Here is a 26,732-nt window from a genome sequence, read left to right as displayed (position 1 = left end):
TATGAAATAGAGATTAATAATTATATTATTTATAATAAGATATTTATTTATTTAAAACTGATAATTTAAGATAAAGTTAACTTTGAATTAAGTGATATTTATTTTGGAATAAATATATTATCTTAAATATTGATTAAACAAACAAATGAGAAAATTAGGGAGAACCCTAATTGTGTGGTGTGACACACTACCCAGTGAGTGTGGCGCCACACACAGAGATATTTGTATTCTAGATTTGAATTTTGAATTTCAAATAATTTGTTTATTTAATTATATATATTTGATTATTCTTTTTAAATATGATTTAAATTAAATAATTAAATAGTTTATAACTGATCAGTTTTATTTTGATAAAATAAAAATTAATTAATTAAGTTAATTATCTTTATAAAACTGAAAGAGCAATACTTTATGGAATAAGTTGTTTAAACGATTAAAAAGTTTAGACTGTCAGACTATCTTTCTAAAAAGAAAGCAATAGTTTTTCCTAAATTTGAAAAACTATTCAATACATCTTCTTTCAAAAATCTCTAGATCTCATGTTTTGAGTATCTAAATCAACATTTCGAATCATACGTGCTCACACACGTCCTTATGTATATGGGGGTTGGTCTGGAAGATCAAGGTGTGAACTTTCAGAATTTGGATAAAAATATCATTGATTTATACAAAAAAAATTCGTGGATTCTTAATAAGCTTCAAGTGATAATCTTTAATATATTTATATGTGATTTAATATATTTATATGTATGATCTTATTTGATATTAATAAAATTTTAAAGTGAATCATTCCACTGCATAACTCTCATTTATACTTTTAATACTGATAGGTATCACACGCGACTCAACAAATTTTATGACTTAAGAAAGTGCAGTTCTTGATGTTCAATGATATTTGTTAGAAAAGAGTGTTGGGAAAGACTTAAAGAGGACAAAGAAAAGCAATTGGCTAGTGAAAAATCTGTTGAGGGAAATATGATTACAAATATCACATTTGGCCGAACTAAAATTTATGAAGCTCGAAACATCTAGGACTACCTAGCTCGTTTTTGTAATTGGTTTGGGCAGTTTATCAACCACTTAAAAATATCAATTTTGTTCATCAAGAACACATCCACTAGTGTAAAGAATGAGATCACCTCAGCTTTAGGCCTTAATGAGGGATGTTTAGGACTTAAAATACATTAACATTGCTCTTTTCTGCTCTAAGAACAAGTCGGATGATTTGTCTTGCGAGTTGGAACAATATTTGCCTCCCCAACTCCTTTGGAGGCTTAGGCTTTTGTAAAACCTCTAACGTGAATAAAGCCATCGTGCTAAATGGAGTGAACATCCTTCTATTGTGATATTCTTATAGACAAAAACCTCAAAGGTTCTTAGGTCCGTTTGGGACAGCTTTTTCCCATAGCACAGCTGTGGTGTTTTTCTCTACAGCTGCTTTTTCACTAGCCCTTGGCTTAATAGTGCCAAATCTTTTGCTTGCGACTCGTGGTTATGAAAATTCATCATTGAAGTCAGAGATGTGTTTAGAGTTGTTTGTAAGACCATAGGAGATGGGTGCTCTATTGAGGTTGTTCCTCTCCTTCTAGGGTTTAAAGCAAATCCACATGACCAGCCTGACCTATTGACAGATGTAGGTTGGCTATTGACTTGGTTACTTGTGACATTCCTAAGCTTCAGAGTTTTTTTTTCCATGTCCCCTCATCTTTTAAAGCTGTGGAAAACTAAATTCCATGAAAGACTTAAAATTTTGTGGGGTCCTAGTCTCTCACAAGCTCTACTGATCAGGATTAAGCTAGCTACAACCTTCAATGTGGAAAGCACTGCTTACCCACTATAATTTGCAAAGAAAATATAGTTTGTGATACAAGAAATGAGATTGCCCATAACCATACAACACCTAAAATTGTTACTTGCTTTTGGAACAGTTCTCTCTATGTTTAGATCCACTAATTGATTTTCCCTAAAGCCAACGGTCATGATGTTGCGAGGCTAGGGTGTGTGACTTCTCTTTCCCATTCTCAGATTAAGATCAAATAACCATATGATGCAACAATTTAGTTAAATTTCAAGCCAACCATTTTCATCGATATCTGATCTCATAAAGACATAACTATCCTCCATATCGGGTCGCGATTATATTCCTGGTTTTTTTAAGATGATTTTTTTAGATGCCAAACTAATTGGTTTCACAGGCTTTGTTTTTTTTCAGGGCTCTAGACATCATTTGTAATGCACCCTCAAATTTTCAAAAGAATATTAAATAAAAAACCAAATAAGATGAAAAAAAAAATAAACGAAAAAACCAAATTTAAACTTGATAATTTTGTACGTTACAATATAAAAATAACAAAATCACGGCAGGCATAAATTTAGATTAGTAAAAATAAGTACCGTTACAAGTACAAACTAATAATGTGTTAAAACGTTAGATAAAAAAAATAATATTCCATAATAAAAATAATTTTAATTAGAAATAATAATGAAATTCGTGTTGGAAAAAAACCAAATATATATAAGCATTCCAGCTAAACGAGCTATAAATATTAAAAAAGAAGAGAAAAGAAAAGCATGAAAATCCCTTATGCAACAATGAACCACTACAATTACTCTGTCAGATTTTGTGCATAGAGATGGTAAAAATATGTATGTATATATATATATAAAATGTATAATATATAAAAGATTTGGGTCGTAACCAGGCCCTCTGATCAATAGCCGAAGCATCAAAGAGTGCAGACATGCGGACCCTAATTCCATTTCCGTGCACACTACCATGCTTCCTTCATCCTTATTAAGTTCCAGAGCATCGGCTTATTGTGCACGGTCCTACCCACTCATCAAAAACTCAAAAAACTATAACTACACATACAAACCTTAATGATAGATTGCTGTTGCCTCAGCACCATCCGCCCCAATATATCTGACTCTTCCCTAATCCTTTATTTATACACGAAAAAGGAGAGGCTGAGTAGGGTTTTCATTTCAAATTCTTAGGGTAAAACCGTTTAGAAATTACGAAAAAGCCATTCACATGTCTCCTAATTAACAGAAATACCCTTTACTTTATAATGGGCTTTGCTATTCGGTGAGACCTAGGTTGTGGAGAATATAACATAAACGGGCCCAAGCCCACAATTTGCTCTGTTTTCAGTTTTGTTACACAAACCGTACAAAACCAGATGAATTAACAACATTTAATTATTATTATTATTATTATTTATGAAAGCACACACAAAACAGCACAATGAAATAAACCAAATGTCTAGCTAGTACACTTTTTTTCCTCTTTCGTTTCCAATTGTATTATATGCCATATATCTTCTTAAGTAACAAAACAAAGTCATAGATTTTGCTCGGGCGAGGAAGAGACTTGGCCACACTCTCTCTCTCCATGCATCTTTTGGCCCACTCTACAATCTTGGGGCACTCGGACTCAGTGCTGTAATTGGCACAAATCTCAAATGAGTAAAACCAACTTGTGATGGGAGCCAAAGCCAAATCCACAAATCCAAACTTATCACCTCCAAAGTAAAGCTTGTCACCAAGCTCTCCTTCTAAGGTCTTCAAGTTCGCAATAAATTCCTTCTTGACTGCCTCTTGTTCTTCCCCTTTAGATTTCCACATCCTCTTGCCAAGGCCATTTATCTGCATTCATGACCAAAATTCATAAACCACATTAGTTTGTAATCATCAAGAGTAAAAATATTTATGGTATATATGTAATATGGGCCAACCTTCTTGTCAATGAAGTCGGCCCAAAATCGGGCCTGGGATTGTTGATAAGGGTCGGAGGGAAGCAAAGGAGATTTGTGAGACCAAACTTGATCGATGTAGTAAACGATATTGAGTGACTCGCAAATGGGTTTTCCGTTGTGAATGAGAACAGGGACCATGGTGTGAACTGGGTTCATTTCTAGAAGAAGAGAGCTCTTGTCGGGTAAGTTTTCTTCTTTGGTCTCATATTGTATCTCTTTCTCAGCTAAGGCGATTTTTACTCTCATTGCGTAAGAGCTTGGCCAGAAATCCAATAACACCACTTTGTCCTCCATTTTGGTTGAACTTCTAATTGGTCTTTTGATGATATGATTTGGTAGTACTAGTAATAGTTAGTACACACGATAATAATTGGTGATTTCTATTTATGATTTGAGCTACCTATATATAGATGATTATGCTTGCTAACACAAGCTCAAATTCTTGGATTTGGACATTGCTCATTGGTTTCTTCTCCCCTCTTTTGCTTCTTCATTGTAATTCTTTTTTAAATATATCTTAGCAGAGAGAAGACGCATGCATATGCGTCATAATAAAAAAAAAAGAAGTTAAGATAAGGCATGATAATTCTATTCACATTAATAGTACACCTTTACAATATTGACCAATCTACCTCATAGTTCACAATAATATTATTGAGTTTTCATTGTGATGATGACCTAACTCGGTGATCTCCAGGGCAAAACTCTTTGTTTGTAGACCAAGAATCTCACTTTCAATTACTTATAAGATTTTTCAGGTAGCACAATTCGTCCGTAAAATTATAAATTTAATATTACAATCCTCAAACTTTAATCCCTCAATGATTTAATATTTTTTGTAATAAAAAAAGAAAAAAAATTTCTCTTATAAATTTAGAAAACTCTTGCATTTTTATAATTAAAAAATTTATACCAAACAAATTCAGATTTTGTGTGTAAGATTTAACTTTTGTTACACAAATGACTTAGTTATTAAGGAATTGCAAATGTAAAATAAGTGTTGAAATTGAAATTTGGGTAGCTTGGTCAACTAATGCAACATTTACTTTTGACCAAATATCACTACCTTTTCCTTCAAAAAGTCTAATACTATCGTTAAACAAAAAAAAAAGCAGTATTATATGTGAAATGTTTATTCACTAAAAAAGACAAATTAGAGCAAGCACGCATACTCAAAATAAAAAAAAAACAAACAAATTTAAAAAGTACTAGTACTAAGTTGTAGAATTTCTTTAAAAAAAAATTAAATTTGATAGAAAATACTTAATTTTGCTAAATATTACATTTTAATAGTCAAACATTTTTTTCCTTTCAATTTTACGATTTGAGGAAAAAATTTACATTATTATGTTTTTGTCTTTTTCTTGTTTTATGTTCTTTCCACATTGTTTTTAGGTTTATTTTAAATTGATGTTTAGTTGCTATATATATATATATTTTAGTTTATTTAGGGTTGATGCAATAAGTTGTTTTCTAGCTGCTTTTTAGTTATTTTTTCTGAGATTATATTTTTGTAATTATGAAACTTTTAAAATTATATTTTTGATGTTAAGAGATTATAAGTTGCATAAATGGAAATTGTAAAAAGACTTTTGCAACTCTAAGCAAAATATACAAATGAACAAAGATTGATTAAATAAACTTACAACTCTATAACAAAACATGTAAATATAAAAATGGTAGAAAAAGATAGTAAAAAATACAACTCTAAGACAAAATAATACAAATAAACTAGGAGTAATAGAATGAAAGATATATAGAAGATTACAACTCTAAAACAAAATATACAAGTAAAAAAGTAAATAGAGAATGTGAGAAGAAGATGAAAACAATAGTATAAAAAGAAAATAACAAGAATAAAGAACAAAGAACTCTCACTCACACAACCAAAGTGAAGAGTATTGGGGATCACCAACTTGATCAAGGTTTGAAACATTTGTCCAAAAGCTTATTTCCCCCTAACTCAAGCACTAATGGAACTCTCACAATTTTGGAAATAACTTTCTAGAATTATCAAGCATCTAGGTGTTTTCTAGCCAAGTGCTCTAATGGATAGAAAAGTTGTGTCTTACAAGTGAGCAATAGGCCCTTATTTATAGAGTTTAGAGACACCCTTTTAATTTCAAATTCCACCAACCTCATGGCTGTTACCAATGATTAATTGAATGTTTATGGAATTAAAAATGAGATTTGTGAGTTATTTGTGTTGTTAGAGTCATTCAAGAAATTGGAAAAAACTGAAATTTTGGCAACCAACCTTCCTGGCCGCGGCCACAGACATTACTGGCCGCGGCCGTGGCTCTCTATCACTCACACCGCGGCCACCAGTGCTTCTGGCTGCGGCCACTGGCCAATTTTAGCATACAAAGTTATGTTGTTTTTTCCAAACGGTTCCAAATCATTCCCAATTGATTTTGTAACCCCCAAACACATTATTGGGGTTAAAACCAAGTCTCCAACAACTATTTCACTTATGACTTTAAAAAATTCAACTCAAAATTATGTAACAACAAATCTACACAATAATGGGCAATATTTGGGAGTTACAAATTTGTAACTGAATTTGTAACACCAAATATGTTACATATTTGAATATTCACATATATCCAAATATTGTAACTCTCTTTTATATGTTACAATATGTGACACTCTTTGTCACATTTATTTAATCTAAAACATTATATTATAAAATAATATAACATTCCCCCACTAGATTAAATAGTTATCTATTGTAACACTTATTTAATCAATCAACATTATATTTATTAAAAATATAACATATCCCCCACTTGATTAAATAATAAGTCTCTCTTATAGAAGTCATTGCATTGGTGCATAAAGTAAAGTGTTTTTCAACTTGAACTTTACTATAGTGTAATTATCACAAAATTTGTTGAAAATTTGGTTGCACTTGGCATTGAACCATCTTTCCATGATAACACACACATTTGTCATGTTCACTTGAGACCTCTATGTCTCACTTTGCATCGTTAATGGCCATGTGCACTTTCTATTCATGGACGTTCTTGAGAATACTCCCAATTCTCATGAGAGGTGGCACCACCCCTAGGTCCATATAGGTAGAACTATTATAGTATTTTGTTACCAAAAATACTTGTCTTCACAAGACTGAATTCTATTAAAAAATATCTCGGTTTTAACCCTCAATTTGGTAACTCATAAGTACTCAACATCTCATATGGGACTGTTTTGAGTACAACTAATATTCACTTGATTGAGTTGTTATTACCTATTGAAACTACCACTAGTTAAGTAACTAATAGGTTACCATCAATCGTGAATATCTTTAGGGAGTTTAAGTCTCATCCCTCGAGAAGATGTAGCCACTAAATCTCTCATTAATGGCTTAGTGAAAGGATCCGCCAATTTTTCACTTGTTCTCACATAGGATATTGAGATGACTCCTCTTTGAATCAATTCTCTTACATATCCATGCCTTCTCTTACATATCCATGTCTTAGACTAATGTGTCTAGACTTCCCATTGTACACTCTGTTGTATGCTCTAGCCAATGTTGCTTGGCTATCACAATGTATTGATATAGTGGATACATTCTCTTTGATTGGGGGTATCTCCATCAAAAGATCCATTAACCATTTGGCTTCTTTGTCGGTAGTAGCTAGAAGTCTGGGATCACTGTTGTTGAAAATGAGAAAAATGAATTAATCCCTACTCGAGTACAAACGAGGTGGAGAGTGTGCATAGACTATAGAAAACTAAATAATGTTACTAGAAAAGACTATTTTCCATTACCCTTTATTGATCAAATGCTTGAACGTTTACCTGGCCATGTATATTATTGCTTTCTTGATGGGTATTCAGGATATAACCAAATCCCCATTGCCCGAGAAGATCAAGAAAAGACTACATTTACATGCTCTTTTGGGACTTTTGCCTATCGTCGCATTCCTTTTGGATTATGCAATGCACCTGCCACTTTTCAAAGGTGTATGATTTCAAAATTTTTCTGACATGGTTGAAAGATTCCTTGAAGTATTTATGGATGATTTTTCTGTTTTTGGGTCTTCCTTTGATGAATGTTTGCACCATCTTTCTCTTGTCTTGATTCGTTGTAAAGAGAAAAATCTTGTGCTTAACTGGGAAAAATGTCATTTTATGGTTAACAAAGGAATTGTTTTAGGACATGTGATTTCATCTGAGGGAATAGAAGATGATAAAGCTAAAATTGATTTTATTTCAAAACTTCCCCCACCTAAAACTGTGAAAGAAATTAGATCATTCTTAGGTCATGCTAGTTTCTATAGAAGATTTATAAAAGACTTTAGCAAAATTTCTCGGCCTTTATGCCACTTGCTTGGAAAATAAAATGCTTTTGTCTTTGATAATGATTGTCATGTTGCCTTTGATAAATTAAAAAATCTTTTGAGTACTGCACCCATTATTCGACCTCCTGATTGGAAAATACATTTTGAAATAATGTGTGATGCTTCTAATTATGCTATAGGTGTTGTCTTGGAGCAAAGACTTGAAAAAATACCTCATGTAATTTACTATGCTAGCAAAACTTTAAATGATGCTCAATTAAATTATTCCGCAACCGAGAGAGAATTGCTTGCTGTTGTTTTTGCATTGGAGAAATTTAGGTCTTATTTGTTAGGGTCTAAAATTATTATCTATTATGATCTTGCTGCATAAAAATATCTCTTGTCGAAAAAAGATGCTAAGTCTTGTTTGTTCCGTTGGATCCTGCTTTTACAAGAATTTGACTTAGAAATACGTGATAAAAAAGGGTCTAAAAATGTTGTTGCTGGTCATTTGTCTAGGCTAGTTGTTGATACTCATGAATGCACTCTTATCATTGAAACATTCCTGATGAACAATTGATGCATGTTTCTTCCTTGTCTTGGTATCCTGATATTGTTAATTATTTGGTCACTAAAGAAATACCATCTCATTGGTCTAAGCATGATAAATCTAAATTTTATTCTGAGGTGAAAAAATTTATTTGGGATGATCCTTACTTGTTTAAATACTATTCCGATCAAATAATTAGAATATGCATTCCAAATTGTGACCAACCTAAAATCATATCTTTTTGTCATGATCGTGCATGTGGAGGACATTTTAGTGGTAAGAAAACAGCTGCTAAAGTTTTACAATGTGGTTTTTATTGGCCTACTATCTTTCGTGATACATATATTTATTGTAAAGCTTGTGAGCATTGTCAAAAGTTAGGAAGTGTGACTAAAAGAAACATGATGCATTTGAATCTTATTCTTATCATTGACATATTTGATGTTTGGGGTATTGATTTTATGTGACTATTTCCTAAATCTTTTGGAAATCTTTATATTCTTGTTGGGGTTGATTATGTGTCTAAATGGGTTAAAGTTATTGCATGCCACACTAATGACCACAAAATTGTGCTTCGGTTTTTGAAAGAAAATATATTTTCCCGTTTTGGTTCACCACGCGCTATCATTAGTGATAACGTTACACACTTTTGTAATAAGTCATTTGAACATTTGATGAAACAATATGGCATTACACATAAAGTCTCAACACCATATCATGCACAAACTAGTGGTTAAGTTGAAGTGTCTAATAGGGAAGTTAAGCACATTTTAGATAAAATTGTTAATCCAACTAGGAAAGATTGGTCCTTAAGACTCACTGATGCATTATGGGTGTATCGTACTGCGTACAAAACGCCCATTGGCATGTCACCCTACAGACTTGTGTATGGAAAGGCGAGCCTCTTACCTGTTGAGTTAGAACATAGAGTCATTTGGGCTATTAAGCAGTTACATTTTTCTTTAGACAAGGCAGGTGAGAAAAGAAAGCTTCAACTAAATGAACTAGACGAAATTAGGAATGATGCATATAACTATTCAAAAAATATAAGGATCATATGAAATTTTACCATGATAAAAATATTTTGAGAAAAGATTTTTCTCCAAGTCAGAAAGTCCTTTTATACAACTCTCGGTTGCATTTATTTACAGGAAAATTACGTTCTAGGTGGACCGATCCCTATATTGTTCGAGTCGTTTTTCCACATGAGGGTATCGAAATTGAAAATCCTAACAATGGTGATATTTTTAAAGTTAATGAAAAAAAATTGAAACCATTTTTAGAATTAAAAACCGATGAAGTGGATGAAATCCTCCTTGAGAATCCTATTTACCAAGTGTTTACCGAGTTTTTCGGGAACTAGGATTATGGAAGATAAGAGAGCTTAAAAAGAAAGGATTTAGAATATGCAAGCAAGGTTTTTACATGGTTGGGGCGTTAATGAGCCTTAGTCGATGAGTTAGTTGTATTAGAGCTTAGAGAGCTTTTGACAATGGAGCTTTCTGCAAGTTTGAGCAGAATAATTGCTTACAAGAGAAAATCTTGGATCCTCTCCACAGTGCACAACTGGTCCTACTTATAGGCAGTTGGGTGCAATGGACTTGGGTCGGAATAATCCGGGCCCAATATGGATATAATCAAGATTTTCTCACTAACGGAGGCTTAATACAAAGGATTCTATCAAATAAAATACACTAATCAGGGCCCATTGGGCCGGCTTGAGCCTATTCCAGCTTTTCGGCTGACAACAGTACGTTGCTTCAGACTAGTCCGCATGGGCTGCTAAGAGGATCCTGGGGACAAGATCTGTCAGAGTAGTGGTGCTATTGTTCTGAAGGACAGCATACATTTCGTATGTAACCTCTTCTACAGGTTAGTTGAGGAGACCAAACTCCGTGTTTCTCGGAGAGATGTCAGTGTCGGGGATAGTCTATCCTGCCCAACCCGGATGCCTGGTCTAGGTTCATTTACCAACGTCCTGGTCCGTTTACCAGGTTTCTGGTTCATTTACCAGAACTCGGGTTCATCCGTCATTGTCCCAGTCCATTCTTAGATTTGAGTCCGCCACCCTTAATCGCATCTCGGATGATGCCATTAGGTTGGGTCCAGGAAGATAAATCGGGCCCACATCATGGTCCCAGTTTCCTCTTATGGGGGCGCCCAGTGGACAATGTTGGGCTTCCTGGTAATTGGGCCACCAGGGCTTATTCCTTCCCCGTCCATTGGGCTCAATCTGGGCCTTGGATCTCTTTAAAATAGCTCATGGACCCAGTGGGTCGTGCCACGTGTCCGGGGGGAAAACAAGGATAACATTTACCCCCCTAGCCTCCGTATGTGCTTGCACAGTGGAGGCTTGCTTCATTCTCCCAGATCAAATTCCAATATCCCAATTTGTTCCCCGAGAGACGGGTCCGTTTCCATGGGGGGCCACTTGGTTAACCTCGCATGAAAAGAGTTTGCGCCAATGTTCCTGATCAAATCCCAACAGCCTGGTTTGTTACCTAGAAGGCGGGTTCATTTACTTAGGGGCCACTTGGGTGACCCCCGTCCTTTCGAATTCCCCACGCTTTGCATATGTGTTCCATAGAAATTGGTGCGTTTGTGTCACCCGTGCCTCACAAATCTAAAGAGAATCCTTTTATTGTTGTGTTGTCAGACATGTATCAGCATGACTTCCGAGGCGTCTCATATGTACGAGTGATGCTGATAGGGTAATTGAGTGGGTTATTTAATATCTCTGCACTAACTGTGACCGTCGGATGAGGAAATTTATGAAATTTCCCATTGTGGGTCATTGGATTGGGTGGACGCGAATCGTGAATTGACGAATCCACGATCTGATACTTGATTGGGCTAATTAAAGCCCCTGCGTAATCCGGGACCGTTAGATGAAGGAAGTCGTCCTGAACCGTCGGATCAAGAAGTGTGCTTTTGGCCCTATAAATACTCCAAGATTTTCATTTGTCACTTTACACATTCTGAACAACCAGAGCTGTGAGATAGAGTGTTTTATGTCTGAGTTTTTCTATGAGATTCTCCGACGACTACTTCACCTCTGTCGCCGCTTCTTCCCGGACCACATCTTTTCTGCACCACCATCAGACAATCTAATCCCGGTTCAACCAGTGGACGAGCTCCTGCATCGCCTCCGCTGATTCAAAGCCGAGATTCTGCCGACACTATTGCCGGAGACCCCAAGACTTCCAGATCCAGTCCCCCATAGTAAGTTTCCTAGTCATTTACTCTTTTTTTTTTACTTTCTTTGAGACCATAGGATTGTTAGGGTCGGGACCACCACATTGGGTGGTTCTGAGCAAAATAGGGACTTGTAGAATAGATGGTCTAGGTAGTATTTCTGGTAGAGTCGTCCCAGATCCTTTTGGGATCTCCTTTGTAGTTCCCGATCAAGATTCTTGGGATCTCCTTTGATCCCAGATCTGGATCTGGAGGGGACTTCTCCAAGCAGTTCTAGGAGAAAACCCCCGTACCTTAACCGATCTTTTTGGATTCTGGTGCTAATTGTTTGGTTTTTTTTTTTTTTCCTTAATTGTTCCTAGATCATTAATCATGAGTGGCAGTGTCACCCTTCACTCAGAGGACTACGTACAGTCGGGCCCCATCGTCTTGGAAGGGTGCAAACCTCCCAGTGGTAACACATGGGAGATGGACTGGGCATTGAGCCTCAGTATGATCATTAATCATGTATTTTGGGCAACGGGCCCCGGTATGATTCATTGATCATTTATCTAGGGAAACTGGCCCCATATGACACTGTAGTCATGTATATGAATGGTGTGCATGCATGATTAGGGTTATTACTGCTAGGCTTGCTTATTATGATTTGGTAACATGTTATTAACTGCTTATGAGCATGTGTTAAGTTTTCGTGCTGAGCCTTGGCTCACGGGTGCTATATGGTGCTAGTAAGGGGAAAAGAAAGCTGGACCATCCATGAGTTCGAGAGATTTGGTGATGATGTGTACATATGCGGCTGCTCTACCACCACGACGGGGTTTCACAGAGGAACTAGGGTCAAACCCTATTTTTGCCGCTTAGGTTGGCTGGTTGTAACTTTTCAATTGTAATTAACCTTTTTAAATATAGTTTGGGATGCCATGTATGGAAGTAACCATTTTAGTGAAACAATTATACCTTTGACCAAAATATTTAACCCTAAGCCATTAATCACGTTTAGTTACACGATTATGGTCAAATGACTCGTTTAGCGGGTCTATCACTATTTAAAATACACAGTGTACCGGTCCTTGATTAGGAGGGCGTTACATCTTGGTATCAGAGCATGCCAAGGTTAAGGGTTCCTGAAGACAAGCTGGGCATTACATCTTGGTATAAGAGCATGCCAAGGTTAAGGGTTCCTGAAGACACGCTGGGCATGTACACTCATCATTAAATACAAGCTCCACTCAAGGTTTGGTAACTATTTATGTGGTTGTGTGTTTAACTGCTTAAATAGGATATAAATACCTTACTTGCATTCAATATTAGGAAGCATGAGATATTCTGATAGGGCATGACCCTTGACTATTGATATGATTATGTACTTGCTTGCTTAGTTGATATATGAATGTTTTGTTTGTATGCTAGAGTAGAGAACATGATATTTTGGTTGTAAGAGAAGAGTTTATTGATTGGTGCATGAATTTTATGAGCATGTATTTTAGCACTACAATGGTATGTGAATGTGGTGATTTTTGGTTTTCCCGTGGGAAGGCTTTGGGATGCGCTCATTATGCTCAATGGGTCAAGTCATTGACTACAGAAAAATTCAGAGGTTATGTATCCAAGGCAGTTAATGGGACCCGGTGGTGTTTATATTGAGGCTGGAAATTATAGCCAAGGCTAGAGCCATCTGCCTGCCCCTCAGAATTGGCAGCAGGTGTTTATAGATATGCAAGCAAGATTGCGGAGGCAAGAGGAAGATATCAGGTGTTTAAAACATCAGGTTCTGTCAGGGAACACCTCTTCCTTTGTTATGATAGGAGTGACACCAGTTTTGGCTCAGCCTAGGGTTGGGAATAGGTGGGAATTACTATATGAGAAATTTCAGGAATATTACCCTCCAGTTTTTTAGGGAGGCCTAGATCCATTATGAGTTGAGCAATGGATGAGCATGGTTAGTTTCATCCTCGACTTTATGGAGGTGGTAGGTCACGATAGGGTGATCTGTTCCACGTATGTGTTATAGAAGAATGCCTAGAATTGGTGGGAAGTGGTATCCCAGACGCGAAATACAGTTGCGATGAATTGGGAAGAATATAGGCAGTTGTTTAATGAGAGATATTATTGTGATGCAGTTAAGACTGCAAAGACAAATGAATTTCTGAATCTGGTTCAGGGAAACATGATAGTACAGAGTATGTTAACAAATTTAATGGGTTGGCCAAGTTTGCTTTTGATATGTGTTGATGGCAAAAACTCATCACCGAAATATGGATGGAAAACTCAAAGAATTAATCAGAACTTAATGAATGCAAAAGAACTTGTAGAAATTTGGAGAAAAATTGCAAGTGTACAATAGAAGAAGAACTTGTATATGGCTCTTAGAATAGTCTGATATTACAAAAAATTTCCAACCCCTTAGATGGAGAGGAGAAGATCCATTTATAGTGGGGCTCTAATGTCCTCTGATACATTGTGGTCCCATGGGACAAGATTGTACGTATGTAGATTGTCAGGGTCGTGGCACAGGTCATTGTGGAGCAGAAGGTTGTGGTGTCGGCGTTAGTACATGGTCAAAGTCTGTGGGAGCACCTCCACTTTAGTACTCGAATGTGCCTCCACTACTTGCTTAGTAAGAGTGTCAGAGATTGGCTGGCGAGGACCACAACAGGTGCCTCACTCGTACGACCACTACTTGTTTGGCGTGTATATTAGGATCAGACATCCAGGGTCTCAAGGGTCGTACCTCGTACATGCTTCGTACCTGTACGGTCTCTTTGAGTTATACTTAGGTTTTTACCTTTAGATATTGGGGTCCTCTTAGGAGGCACGCGTGAGTGATGTGTGCGAGGCCGGGTCGCGAGGGGCGTCTCGCGTGAGTGTTGTGCGCGACTGATGGCGCTAGGCATCTGGGTGCACGACTGGTGGCGCGAGGTGCCTAGGTGCGTGGCGCCTAGGCACGGGTGATGCGCGCAATAGGGTCGTCTCGCGAGGTGGTGCGTGCAACAGGGTCGCGAGAGGGGCCTTGTGTGAGTGTTGTGCGCGGTTGATGGCACTAGGCGCCTGGGTGCGCAGTTGGTGGCGCGAGGAGCTTAGGTGCGCGACACCAAGGCACGGGTGATGCGCGCGACAGGGTCGTCTCGCGAGGTGATGCGCGCGACAAGGTCGTCTCGCGAGGTAATGCGCACGACAGGGTCGTCTCACGAGGTGATGAGCGCGACAGGGTTGCGAGAGGCACCTCACATGAGTGCTACACGCGATTGATGGCATTAGGCGCCTAGGTGCGCAGCTGGTGGTGCGAGGCGCTTAGGTGCGCGACACATAGGCACAGGTGATGTGCGCGACAGGGTCATCTCGCAAGGTGGTGCGTGTGACAGGGTCGCGAGAGGTGCCTCGCGTGATGCTACACGCGGCTAATGACATTAGGCGCCTGGGTGCATGGCTTGTGGTGCGAGGCGCTTAGGTGCGCGACACCTAGGCACGGGAGATGCGCGCGACAGGGTCATCTCGCGAGGTGGTGCGCACGATAAGGTTGCAAGAGGCGCCTCGCGTGAGTGCTGCATGCGGCTGATGGCTCTTGGCGCCTAGGTGCGCAGCTGGTGGCGCGAGGCACATAGGTGCACGACACCTAGGCACGGGTGATGCGCGTGACATGGTCATTTCGCGAGGTGGTGCGCGCGAGAGGGTCGCAAGAGGTGCCTCGCGTGAGTGTTGCGCGCGGCTGATGGCGCTAAGCGCTAGGCGCAAGGCGCCTGGGTGCATGGCTGGTGGTGCAAGGCGCTTAGATGCGCGACACCTAGGCACGGGTCTGTAGGACCTTCAGTGAGGTGGGCGAGGCGAAGTGTGCCTGGGCCTCGCATGGGGCGAGATGGGTCAGCCTCGCGAAGGCCTTGCGTGAGGCATGGGTCTTTCAGGATCATGTCCAATATGTGGTGTTCACACTTTCCCCTTAGTCTACGAGAGAGTCTTTAGGCTCTCTTGTAGACTTCAAGGTGCGATGCATTTGGGATGCCCACGAGGTATTTGCTTGCTTCTTCATTTTGGCATTATAGAAAAAACACACTTTGGAGTTGAAGACTACTAAGAGATGTTGAGAGTGAATGTGAGCCTATCATTGTGCTCTACGGATCCCAAGGCAAGTGCCAAGCCCCCTTCTTGACCATTGATCAAGCAACGGATCCAATGGCTAAGGTGAGCTTATGGTTCTTATAAATAGACCTTCATCTCTAGCCTAATATTTACACTTTATCTTCTTAGCTTAGTGGGTTTGGTGTCCTTACTGCCTTCAAGAGGTAAGGGGTTTGATTCCTCACAACCTCACTTTGGTTGTCCTTCCCTTTTGTTATTTGAATTCATTTCTTTTATGCCAATATCCATATAGGCACTTGGAGACTAAAACTCATATCTCCTTCATTTTTGTAGGCGCGTACCTTCGACCCTTCGCATTTGTTTGATCGCGGTGGTGCTTTTTACCCTTGTCCTCCTTTCAATCGTGATGGTACTTTCAACCTTTGGCCTCCTTTCGACCGTGACGATACTTTCGACCTTTGGCCTCCTTTCGACCGTGACAGTACTTTCGACCCTTGGCCTCCATTCAACCGTGACAGTGCCCGATTTTTCTTACTTAAGGTATACTTTCTTTCTTTCTTATTTCATTGGGTCTAAATTAGTACTACTCGGGACGGGTTGCCTTGGCCGGAGCTCGTTGTGAGCTAATCCACTTACATACCCTTGTTTGTACTCCGTAGTTAGTCATTTAGAGTGCTCGTGTCTAGAGGTTTTGAGCCCATTCCTTTGTGTTTTGTAGCACCCTTTTCACTTACATGTGCACCCTTATTACCTAGGAGACGAGGTTCCATGGCATGTGAGGGATCGTCTGGCGTTCCTCCAAGGGTCGAGTTTGTAGACTTATCTTCAGACTCGGAGTCCCCTGAAACAACTCTCACCAAGACTATGACACTTTGAGGCATGCCTATATACGTCTCCTTGAGCACATGGCTGAACTTAGGCGTAAAATCTGGGTAGTGGAGAGTGAAATAGATTCATTTTTTAGGGGTGATGGAATTCCTTTCCCCTTTGACCTTAGTGACCACATTGCAAACCTTAGAGTGAGTCTTTTTGATCCACAGATGGAGTTGGAGTTCATGGAGGGGAATCTCCCACCTGAACCTCCTGCCCCATTCTCCTCTTATGGTTGCCATGAGGTCACTCTGGGTTCCCCTCAACCCTGTTTTCGATTCACCCTTGCTCAATGCTCCCACACTCAGCGCCTCGGTGGAAGACCCTTGCTAGGAAGAAAAAATGGAGGGTAAAGTGCCTTGTTTCTACCTCACCTTTTTCCTTTGGTTTTGCAGATATGGCAAAGAGAGTGAGGCGGCAGGTGGCTCCCGAGGGGGCAGATTTTGGTCCTCTATTGGCGTCTTCTATAGTGTCCAATGTGTCGGAGAATCGGCTGTTGGAGCTATTCGCTAAATACCATATTGGCAAGGAATACAAGTTTTATGTTCCTTCCAATAACTGTCGGGCCGGTAATTGCCCCCAGGGGTACATGGCCATGAGCGAGCATATCCTGAAGGCGGGTGAGACCATTCCTTTACACCCGTTCTTCATCATGATCCTTAACCATTTCGACCTTGCTCCGCTCTAGCTGGCGCCTAACAGTTGGCTGACCTTGAGCTGCCTATACATGGCATTTATTGAGCTCAACCATCGTGCTCCTACGACTCGAGAGGCGCACTTTATGTATAACCTCATGCCAACCCCTAGATCCAAAGGCTTTTATTTCTTGCAGAAGGCCAATTCCCAGGTTTCCCTCATAGATGGCTTTGTATCCAACCTGGGGTCCTGAAAAGCAGGACTTTTTCTTCGTGAAAGGTTTCTTTTTTGTATGTGAACGCTTTTGCTCGTCCCCAAGTAAGTACTTCAAGCTTATCTTCCTTTTACTTTGAATTGGTTATTTCGGAACTTATGTTCATATTGGTAATTGTGTTGATTGTGCAGAGGATTTTGGTGACCCTAAGATTCCCGAGTCGGAGGCAGCACCAGTGGACACCTTCCTCGATGCCGACCCCGCTAAGAAAATGGTCGCCCGCCTCTTCACCATGGTAAACTTGAACCGCTACAACTCATCCGCAGTTTCGGATCCTTATGCGTTGTGGCACATTTCCGAGTGAAGGAAGAAGGCGCCTTGTACGCCCTGATTTTCCACGGGCTATTAGCGAGCTGAGATATGGCCTAATTATATCAGCCACGTGGATACCACATGACCGGAGCTGCTGTCGTCAGGTCCTACCTCTTTAGCTCAAGGTAACCAAAGGTTCACCAAGATTAGTTAAGGGCCGAGTCAGGAAAATAAAGACCGCAGGTCAGGAAGGCGTCCAGCTCGGGGCACGAGCTGGAGGTGGAAGCCGTGATTCCTTATAAAGTCAACCACGCAATGTAAACGTGCATATATCAGACATCACGTGTCTGATATATCCCTGAATTCTCGGACACACAGCATGAACGTGCGTATTCAGGCACCCACGACTGGGTTGGGTCGTGCGGCCCATTACCCCCCTTACCTGTTGATTAGACCACACTTCATTTGTCAGGTTTTAGGAATTAATCATGAATGTCACAGAAGTGACATGATGGGTCAGAAGGTCACGGGATGACCCCCCTTACCAACTCCTAGGTGCCCTCTCCTATAAATATGGAGACCCTGGGAGTTGCAAAGGGTTGGATTCTATGGTGTAACGAAATACCTTGTAAAGAATACCATAAATATAGCAATAATATTGGCTGGTGGAGTAGAAGGATTTTAACCTTTGAACCACCTAAAAACGTGTTTGTGTCATCAGTCCATTTTAGGATCATTCATCTGTTTTGGTTCATTATTAACCACTAATATCTTTCTCTTATTTTCTTAATTACCTGTTGGCGAAGAACCGCGTCAACACGCCTTTAGTTGAACATCACTCGGACAGGGGTGACGCGGAGTGGGTGCCTGAGGAGGCTTCCCCAGAACCCAAACGCCCACCCCGGTCATCTCCGTCTCCTAGGGGGTGCCCTCCTTTGGTCCCTATGGATCGTGACATGGCCTCTCATTCCTGCGGTCCGCAGGCCATGCTAGGGTGCTTTGTCGTGCCCTTTTATGAGGAATACGATACTCTTCCTCATGCTTTCATCAATCTTGGTCCATCGGGCCCCCATTTTTCTGGTGTTCCCGCGCCTCCTCCTCCTTCGGTGAGTGGGTCATCCATCCTTGCTCAGCCAGGCGCCCCTGATTCAGAGGGGAAACCCTGGGTGGGTCATATGGCAGCCTCTTATGGGAAAAGGTATACCCGGGTCACTGAGGGTATTCCTAAGACCGAGTGGAGAGGTTGCTTGGGGAGACTCTTGTGCGCTCCACAACTTGGGTGAGTTAATGTGTCTCACATTGGTCTTACTCTTTCCTTTTTTTTTTTGGTTCTTTGTTTGCTGATCATCATCATTTTTTTGCAGGCTTCTTTGGTGGCTCAACACTTCGCCGACTCAGCACAGGACCTCTCTTTTTTTAACGCTGAAAGGGACCGTCTAACGGTCAAGGTTCAGGAGCTTGAGAGGGAACTTACTGATACCAAGCTTAAGCTTGAGAAGGCCTTGGCAAAGGCCTCTTCATCGTCAAAAAAGAATAGGAGAGTGGAAGCCAAGGTCGCGATGTTGCAGGAGAGGGTCACTCGCTTGGAAGCCAATCTTGAGGGAACAGAAGCCAAGGTTGCAACGTTGCAGGAAAGGGTCACTCTCCTAGAGGCAAATTTGGCTGAGATTGAATACAAATCCATAGAGCGCACCCTCTATGGAATGTGGAGGCAAAATCCTAACTTCGATTGCTCCACCTTTGGTGAGCAAGAGGATTAGCTACCCTTATAGATATTAAGGGAGTCAAAAAGTTCCACAAAGATAGTCTCCTAATAAAAGCTCTTACCTCAGAACCCCATCCACGAGGGGCAAGACCTCAAGAAGGACGCCCACTGACAGAGTTCCCTTAATGATTTTCATTCACATGTTTACTAAAATAAAGAATGAGATAATTTGGTGGGATAAGGGGGAAAAGAATGAGAATGTTTTTTTCCCTCAATTATCTAAGGAATGTCATTAAGGTAATGACTTCTATTTTTTTATTTTATTTTTTATATATAAAAAATTAAAAGACAATTTTGTCATTTGAAAATATATCTCATAAAATAACTATTTTTATTTATTTTTAATAAAAAATGGTAATTTAGTCAATTTAAACATTCCGATTACATTTCATAATGTTGTAGACAACATAAAATTATTATGATTATCTTTTGAACAATTTTAGTAAAAACATGATACAAATAATGATTTCGATTCTTTCATATTTTATTCCCATTCATTTTTCAATTGATTTAGTCCGATTCTGATTACACTTTAGTAAATGTGCCATTGTATGTGCCTAAAATCCGGAAGAACTTGGTGTCTAGTTCACTGTTTAACAACCATGGATTTCGCATGGTGTTTGAGTCAAATAAATTTACTTTGAATAAGATTGGGATGTATGTGGTAAATTGTTATATGAGTGGACGGATGTTCAAATTGAATGCAATGACACATTTATGGGTTGCAAAAGAATCCTAATGTAGAATGGGCTTTATGAGACTGCATTTGTGCCTGTAGGACACGCGAGTGCACATAAGATGCATGTATTTTTGCTCCACCCGCAATGATTTGCACCCCCATGCGTGCGCAAGAGAGAGCCTACTTTCTTATCAACTTACCAAACTAAGGATATGGAATTCTATAGATACCCCTTTGAAAAGATACTCAAATTTCCATGTGTGACTAACACAAATCTCATTATTTTCCCTTATCATTTTGCCTACTTTAGGTGATAATTATCATTCACCCCATAACCATTTTGAGCACATTAATACTTGATTTTTTTAAACTCATGAAGGAGAACAGAAATCTCCAAAGATATCTCGCTAATAACAAGTGAGTCTGAGTAAAAATGATCATCAAAATGTCACTTTAAAATAGTGTTACACAATATTTTTCCAACATGTCCAAAGGGTTATCATCAATACACCCTTTCATTTGTTGGAAATAGATATAAACACTTCAAAATTTTCCTTACCTCCTGGCACTTCCAAAGACAGTGAGCCATATTTCATCAGCTAACCCACATCTCCAGCATCTGAAATTGACATCTAATCCTCACTTCTTCAAGTTATGGTAGACGGGTATTTCTCACCCTCCACCCAAAATGTTTAATTTTTGCTGCGATTTTAAGTCTCCAAAAATACTTCTACCACCTTATTGTTGTATCCATGTTGGAGCCTTCAACCACATCATTTTGTCTAATCACTTGGTGGTATCCACTTTTAACAGTATAAGAGCCAACAAGTATACAAAGGATGCGTTGCACATCTTCCCTATCAAAAAGCTACTCTAGGAAAAGGCCATTTTGGTCTCCATTCTCCAGTCTCGAATCTGCAATAAAAACATCGTTAGGAATAAAAGTGTTATCAAACATAATCCTTTTCCAACACCTCATTTCCCCACACCAAAGGCTTCCACACAATCGACGCCACAATTAGGAAAATTGGAGTAGGAAATTATCTGCCTCCCTTGTTTAGCTAAGATGGCCTTATTAAATGATTCAAGGTCCCTAAATCCCATTCCACCCATCTTCTTAGGTTTGCATAATTTATCCAAACTCCCCCAATGTAATTTATTCTTCCCCACCAAAAGTTGGTCATCATCTTACAAAGTTAGCCTTATTAAAGACTTTACATAAATTGTATCGTGGTATAATTATTCAAATATATATATATATAGGACAATTCTTCTATAGGGGGGGGCTTCACTTTAAGCCCTACCGGTAGGGCTCTCAGTGTTTCTCGACCCGTGAACAGTTTTTGGCGCGACATTTTTATGACCGTGTATATTGTAGCTATTTAGAGCTTCCTGCAAATTTTCAGAAAATTCCGAATAGTTTACAGTATCGAAAACTAGGTTCAAACATGTTGTTTTCCACACACATAAAAAAAATTAGTCACGCGTGCAACAACATGTTTGAACCTAGTTTTCGATATTGTAAACTATTCGGAATTTTCTGAAAATTTGCAGGATGCTCTAAATAGCTACAATATACACGGTCATAAAAAAAAATTGTGCCGAAATCTGTTCACGGGTTGAGAACACTGAAAGCCCTACCGGTAGGGCTTAAAATGAAGCCACTATAAGAGAATTCTCCTATATATATGTTTATCTATCTCTATCCTAACCAATATATGATTATCTATCTCTATCCTAACCACGAACCCTTGTCTCAAATTTATACAAACTAGTGACATTATCAACATATAGTTAAAATTGAATTGTTCTTATTATTTATGTTCACTATTTTTGGTTGTTGAATTATTGGTAGTAACCTATCAAAAATTATCATTTTTTTTGTAAAATTATTATGAATATATCATTGTTTGAGTATTATTCCAACTTTTAGCATTTAACCATGCAAAATTTATGGCCTTTTAGGTGGGTTACAATTTTTTCTTCTTCTTCAAGTTATATGGTAGCATTTTGAGACTTTAGTGCTGCGATGTTGTGCTTAAGCGTCGCAATGCCTAACTTTGACTCAATCTGGATTTGTTACCAACTTTTCAAGTGTCCAAACTTAAATGCTTACTAGTTGTCATTTTTTGTCATCTTAAGCATGCAAACCATAAAAAATAGGTTAATAAATTGTCTTGTATACTAGTTTTAACAAAGAAATCACATAAAAAAAAGGTTATTAGTTGTCAATTGCATCTTTTTTAAGATTGCAAACTAGTTAAAAAAAGGTTATTGTTTGGTTTTGTATCTAATTAGTAAGCAAAGCACATAAGACGGTTAATAGTTGTTATTTTTATATTTTGAAGGATGCAAACTAGTTAAAATATGTTATTATCTAGTTTTGTATAGTTTTAGTAAGCAATTCACATAAGAAGATCCTTGGTTGGTTTTGTATAGTAGTTTTAGTAATGATATTAAACAAAAAATTTACTTAAGGGTTGTGTATATAACAATTTCAACAAGAAAATAAGATAATAAGGTTAACATGGCTGGTTTTATATATCATTTTTAACAAACAGATCATATAATAAGATTATTGGTTGGTTTTGCATAGCAGTTTCAACAAGGAAATCAGACAAAAATGCTATTAACTAGTTGTGAATGTATAGCAGTTTAACAAAGAAATCAGACAAGAATAATACTGGTTCGTAGTTGTGTATTACAATTTCAACTAGATAATTATAAAAAAAAATGTTATTGGTTGGTTGTGTATAGTAATTTCAACAAAAAAACTTAGAGAAGATGGGAATGAATAATTGAGGTGCTATAGTTTTATGAAATTTGATTATATTTTATTTTGTAAATTTCAGTGAAATTTATTGAGAAAGACAAAATATCTGTTTCTCATGGCTTTAAAAGAACTTTTGAAGTCACAAAATTATTTTTTAGTATGTTTGGATGAAATATAAAAAAATATTTTTTTAATTTAGAAGATTTTTTAGAGAAACAATAACTCATCAGCTTCTTCAGGAATGACTTCTAAAAAAAGAAGTTATTTTCTTGTTTTAATAAATATTTCATAATACCTATTTTACATTTTTTTAATAAAAGGAAAAAAATTCATCCTTATCCTAAATTTTTGTGCAAATAACTGTTAGCATAGGATTTCTTTTTTCTTAAAAATATTCTATCTTCATATTTCTTAAAAAAAATTAAGTATGATTTCTTTAATTTTTTTTCTTGTTATTGTTTTATACATAAAATCAGAATATCTAACAACATTAAAAAAATTTATATTTAAGATTTTAGTTTTAATTTTTTTGTTTCTTTTTTATGTTAATTACGTTTTTCTTGCTATTTGAAAAATTATATATGATATTTTTATTTATTAATTCATATGTATGTATGCAATTTCTTTTAGAAGAATAATTGATTTTCAAATGAGCTCAGACATAAAACATATATTGTTATTATTATAAATATTTATTTATGGATAGATTTGATATTTATTTTAGAGATATTTGCGGTAAAAGTATCCAAATTATCATGTTTGTAACACTTAAGTACCTAAGTTATTTTTTTGTCGATGAAAGTACTTTCCGTCTATGTTTTGTTGCAGCCGTCAGTTTTAACTGTTAAGTATGTTTGTGACGTGTTGGTGAAAATATCAAATTAAATGAATATTTGTAGTGAAAGTACCTAATTTAATAGATATGTGCGGCAAAAGTACCAAAATTATGAGATATTTGCAACAAAAGTACCCAGGATATAAGCAAATTTGACATCACGTGCTTGACTTAGCGGCAAAATAAACAACTGCAACAAAATATAGACGGAAGGTACTTTTGCTGACAAAAAAATAACTTTGGTACTTAAGTGTTACAAACCTAATAATTTAGGTACTTTCGCCACAAATTTCCTTTATTTTATAATAACTTTTATAATGCACATACCAAATAAATATCATTTTACATAAAATTATCACAACACCCAAATGCCAAAATGAATAATTTCCACTACACAATTATGATGTTCAAAGTGTTGGAAAAAATTGAGTGAATGAGAAATTGATGCCTAAAATGGTAATGATATTATTTGAATATTGTGTGATTTATTCTGATTGATTTTGGCAAATCACTTTGGTCAAAATTAAGATATCAGAATATTGTGTAATTAATTCTGATTGACTGTCAGAAAATCACTTTGGGTAACAACTGATATTACCAGAATAAGTGTGATTAATTCTGATTGATTATCAGAAAATCACTTTGGGTAACTGCTGATATTACCAGAATAAGGGTAATTAATTCTTATTGATTTTCAGATATTAAGATACCAGATTTGTTGGATATTTAGGCATCAATGCACTTGATTCACACATTTTTCAACTCTCCATGAAGCCTATAAAATGAGGCTTCTCCTCTCATTCTAAGACACAGATAAAGAGCATCACACACTTAGTTTTTTTTTTCTTTTTCTCTTCAGTCTGTGTAGTAATTTATGGTGTTAGAGGGAAGGTTTGTTTTGAGTTTGCCTAAGCAGACGCAGTGGTGCATTCGTCCTGCTTGATAGATGTTGTATCTTGGGAAGTGATTGCTCTCGAATCCTCTACCACCGTTCAGGTAGAGGGGGCAAATCTGCTTTAAGGAAAGTGTTTCGCGTGCCTTAACTTTGGTTTATTCTTTATAATGTATTTTTTTTTTGTATTTCTGTTATTCAATTAAATATATTAATATTTCATTCTTCTCTACTATATTATGTCTAATAATCTTAAAGCAGATTTAGACTCCTTCAGAGAAAATGATCAGATTGAAGGGCGGAAACCATTTCTGATTTTTTTTTTTTTTGCTATTTAATCGCTGCTGATAATATCTTTATTATCTTTCTATGCTCTCAATTTTCTTTAAGATATGTATATATATATATATATATTTATATTGATATGAAAGTTTTATATATTTTTTATATGATTGATGTCATTTTCTCATTTATTAATATACACATGTTACTCATTCTTTACATCCACACATGATTCCATTCATAATTAGGGAGATTTATGTTAAGCCTAAATTTACAAACATGTATATGTATATATGGTTATTACATTATATTTTTATATTATATTAAATGAAATTCACATGCTTCTTATATACAGATTTATTAAGTTTCCTTATACAAATTGATTTTGATTAATCTATATTCTTACATATGCAAATATGGATATATGCCAATTTTTTTTTATCCCATTCCGTGGTAATGTGTATATAAATTATATATATATATATAGATATATGCTAATACAGGTACTCTTATATTTACATCAACTGAATAAATATATCAATCTTTTCTTGAGTGTATTGAATATATAATATATGTAATTCTTTTTGTGTATTTTTCATATATAAACTCACTTGTATACTTTATATTTATATATATATTGATATGAATATTTTTTTTTGTTCACATATATTATCTTTCTATCATATGTTTGCATACTCATATTTACAATAAAGTATGTATACATACATGAGAATTAATATATTGCATATACTATCTGATACAAGTGTATACATGTATTCTCTGAGTATTACATAATATATTATTTATATTATATATACATAATGGATATTTAGTTTTCATATGCAAATTTATATTATTTTACAATATAAATGTATATGTACTTATTTCTTTAAGTATTATGTAATCGTTCAGATATGACTGAAAATATGGATGTCATTCCTACTGAAAGCACTGTTGGATCTCCCCGAACTCCGACTTCGACCACAAAAAACTAATCCTCAAGGGACTAGCTTGTGCAAGTTTCGGTTCCAACGGTTCCTGTGAGCCATAATGAGAAACTAGAAAAATTCACTGGTGTGAATTTTAAGATCTGGCAGCAGAAAATGCTATTCTACTTAACAACATTGAATCTTGTGAGATTCTTGAAAGAGGATCCTCCCACTATTGGAGAGGACGAAGTAGATGTGCAAACTCAACATGCAGTTGAGGCATGGAAGCATGTTGAATTCCTTTGTAGGAATTACATTCTGAATGGCTTGTCTAACTCGCTATATAGTGTGTACAGTGTGAAGAAAATGGCTAAGGAATTGTGGGAGTCTTTGGACCACAAGTACAAAGCCGAAGATGCTGGAGCCAAGAAATTCTTGGTTGGCCAATTCTTGAACTTCAAGATGGTGGATTCCAAAAATGTGATAAGCTAAGTGCAAGATATTCAGTTGATTATCCATGGAATACATGCTGAATGGATGGTCTTGAGTGAGTCTTTCCAAGTAGCTGCTATTATAGAGAAGCTACCCCTTGCATGGCTAGACTATCTGAAGCACAAGCGAAAGGAAATGAGTGTTGAAGACCTCATTCGTAGACTTCGCATTGAAGAGGATAACAAAAGTG

General features: G+C 37.2%; 2 protein-coding genes and 1 non-coding gene across 3 annotated transcripts; 1 reads left to right on the top strand and 2 right to left on the bottom strand.

The window, feature by feature from the left end:
* Positions 1–2,683: 2,683 nt before the first annotated feature.
* On the bottom strand, positions 2,684–2,791 carry LOC133792916 (small nucleolar RNA snoR100). Its single transcript, XR_009874383.1, has one exon. It is a non-coding gene; the product is annotated as a small nucleolar RNA snoR100 (small nucleolar RNA).
* A 392-nt stretch (positions 2,792–3,183) lies between these two features.
* LOC133788232 (probable glutathione S-transferase parA) lies at positions 3,184–4,241 on the bottom strand. The gene is made up of 2 exons (XM_062225627.1): positions 3,738–4,241; positions 3,184–3,648 (listed from the first exon to the last, which is right to left on the bottom strand). Exons 1-2 carry the CDS (start codon positions 4,050–4,052, stop codon positions 3,307–3,309), a joined length of 657 nt encoding a protein of 218 aa, XP_062081611.1. The 5' UTR covers positions 4,053–4,241; the 3' UTR covers positions 3,184–3,306.
* Positions 4,242–17,812: 13,571 nt separating this feature from the next.
* LOC133789692 (uncharacterized) lies at positions 17,813–19,950 on the top strand. Its single transcript, XM_062227467.1, has 2 exons — positions 17,813–19,174; positions 19,260–19,950. The coding sequence occupies exons 1-2, from the start codon at positions 18,840–18,842 to the stop codon at positions 19,333–19,335; spliced, it is 411 nt and encodes a 136-aa protein (XP_062083451.1). The 5' UTR covers positions 17,813–18,839; the 3' UTR covers positions 19,336–19,950.
* The last annotated feature ends 6,782 nt before the right edge of the window (positions 19,951–26,732 follow it).

This window comes from Humulus lupulus, chromosome 7, assembly GCF_963169125.1.
Source record: "Humulus lupulus chromosome 7, drHumLupu1.1, whole genome shotgun sequence".
Lineage (NCBI taxonomy): Eukaryota > Viridiplantae > Streptophyta > Magnoliopsida > Rosales > Cannabaceae > Humulus > Humulus lupulus.
The sequence above is the reverse complement of the archived record's forward strand: the minus strand, read 5'-3'. Positions and strand labels throughout refer to the sequence as shown.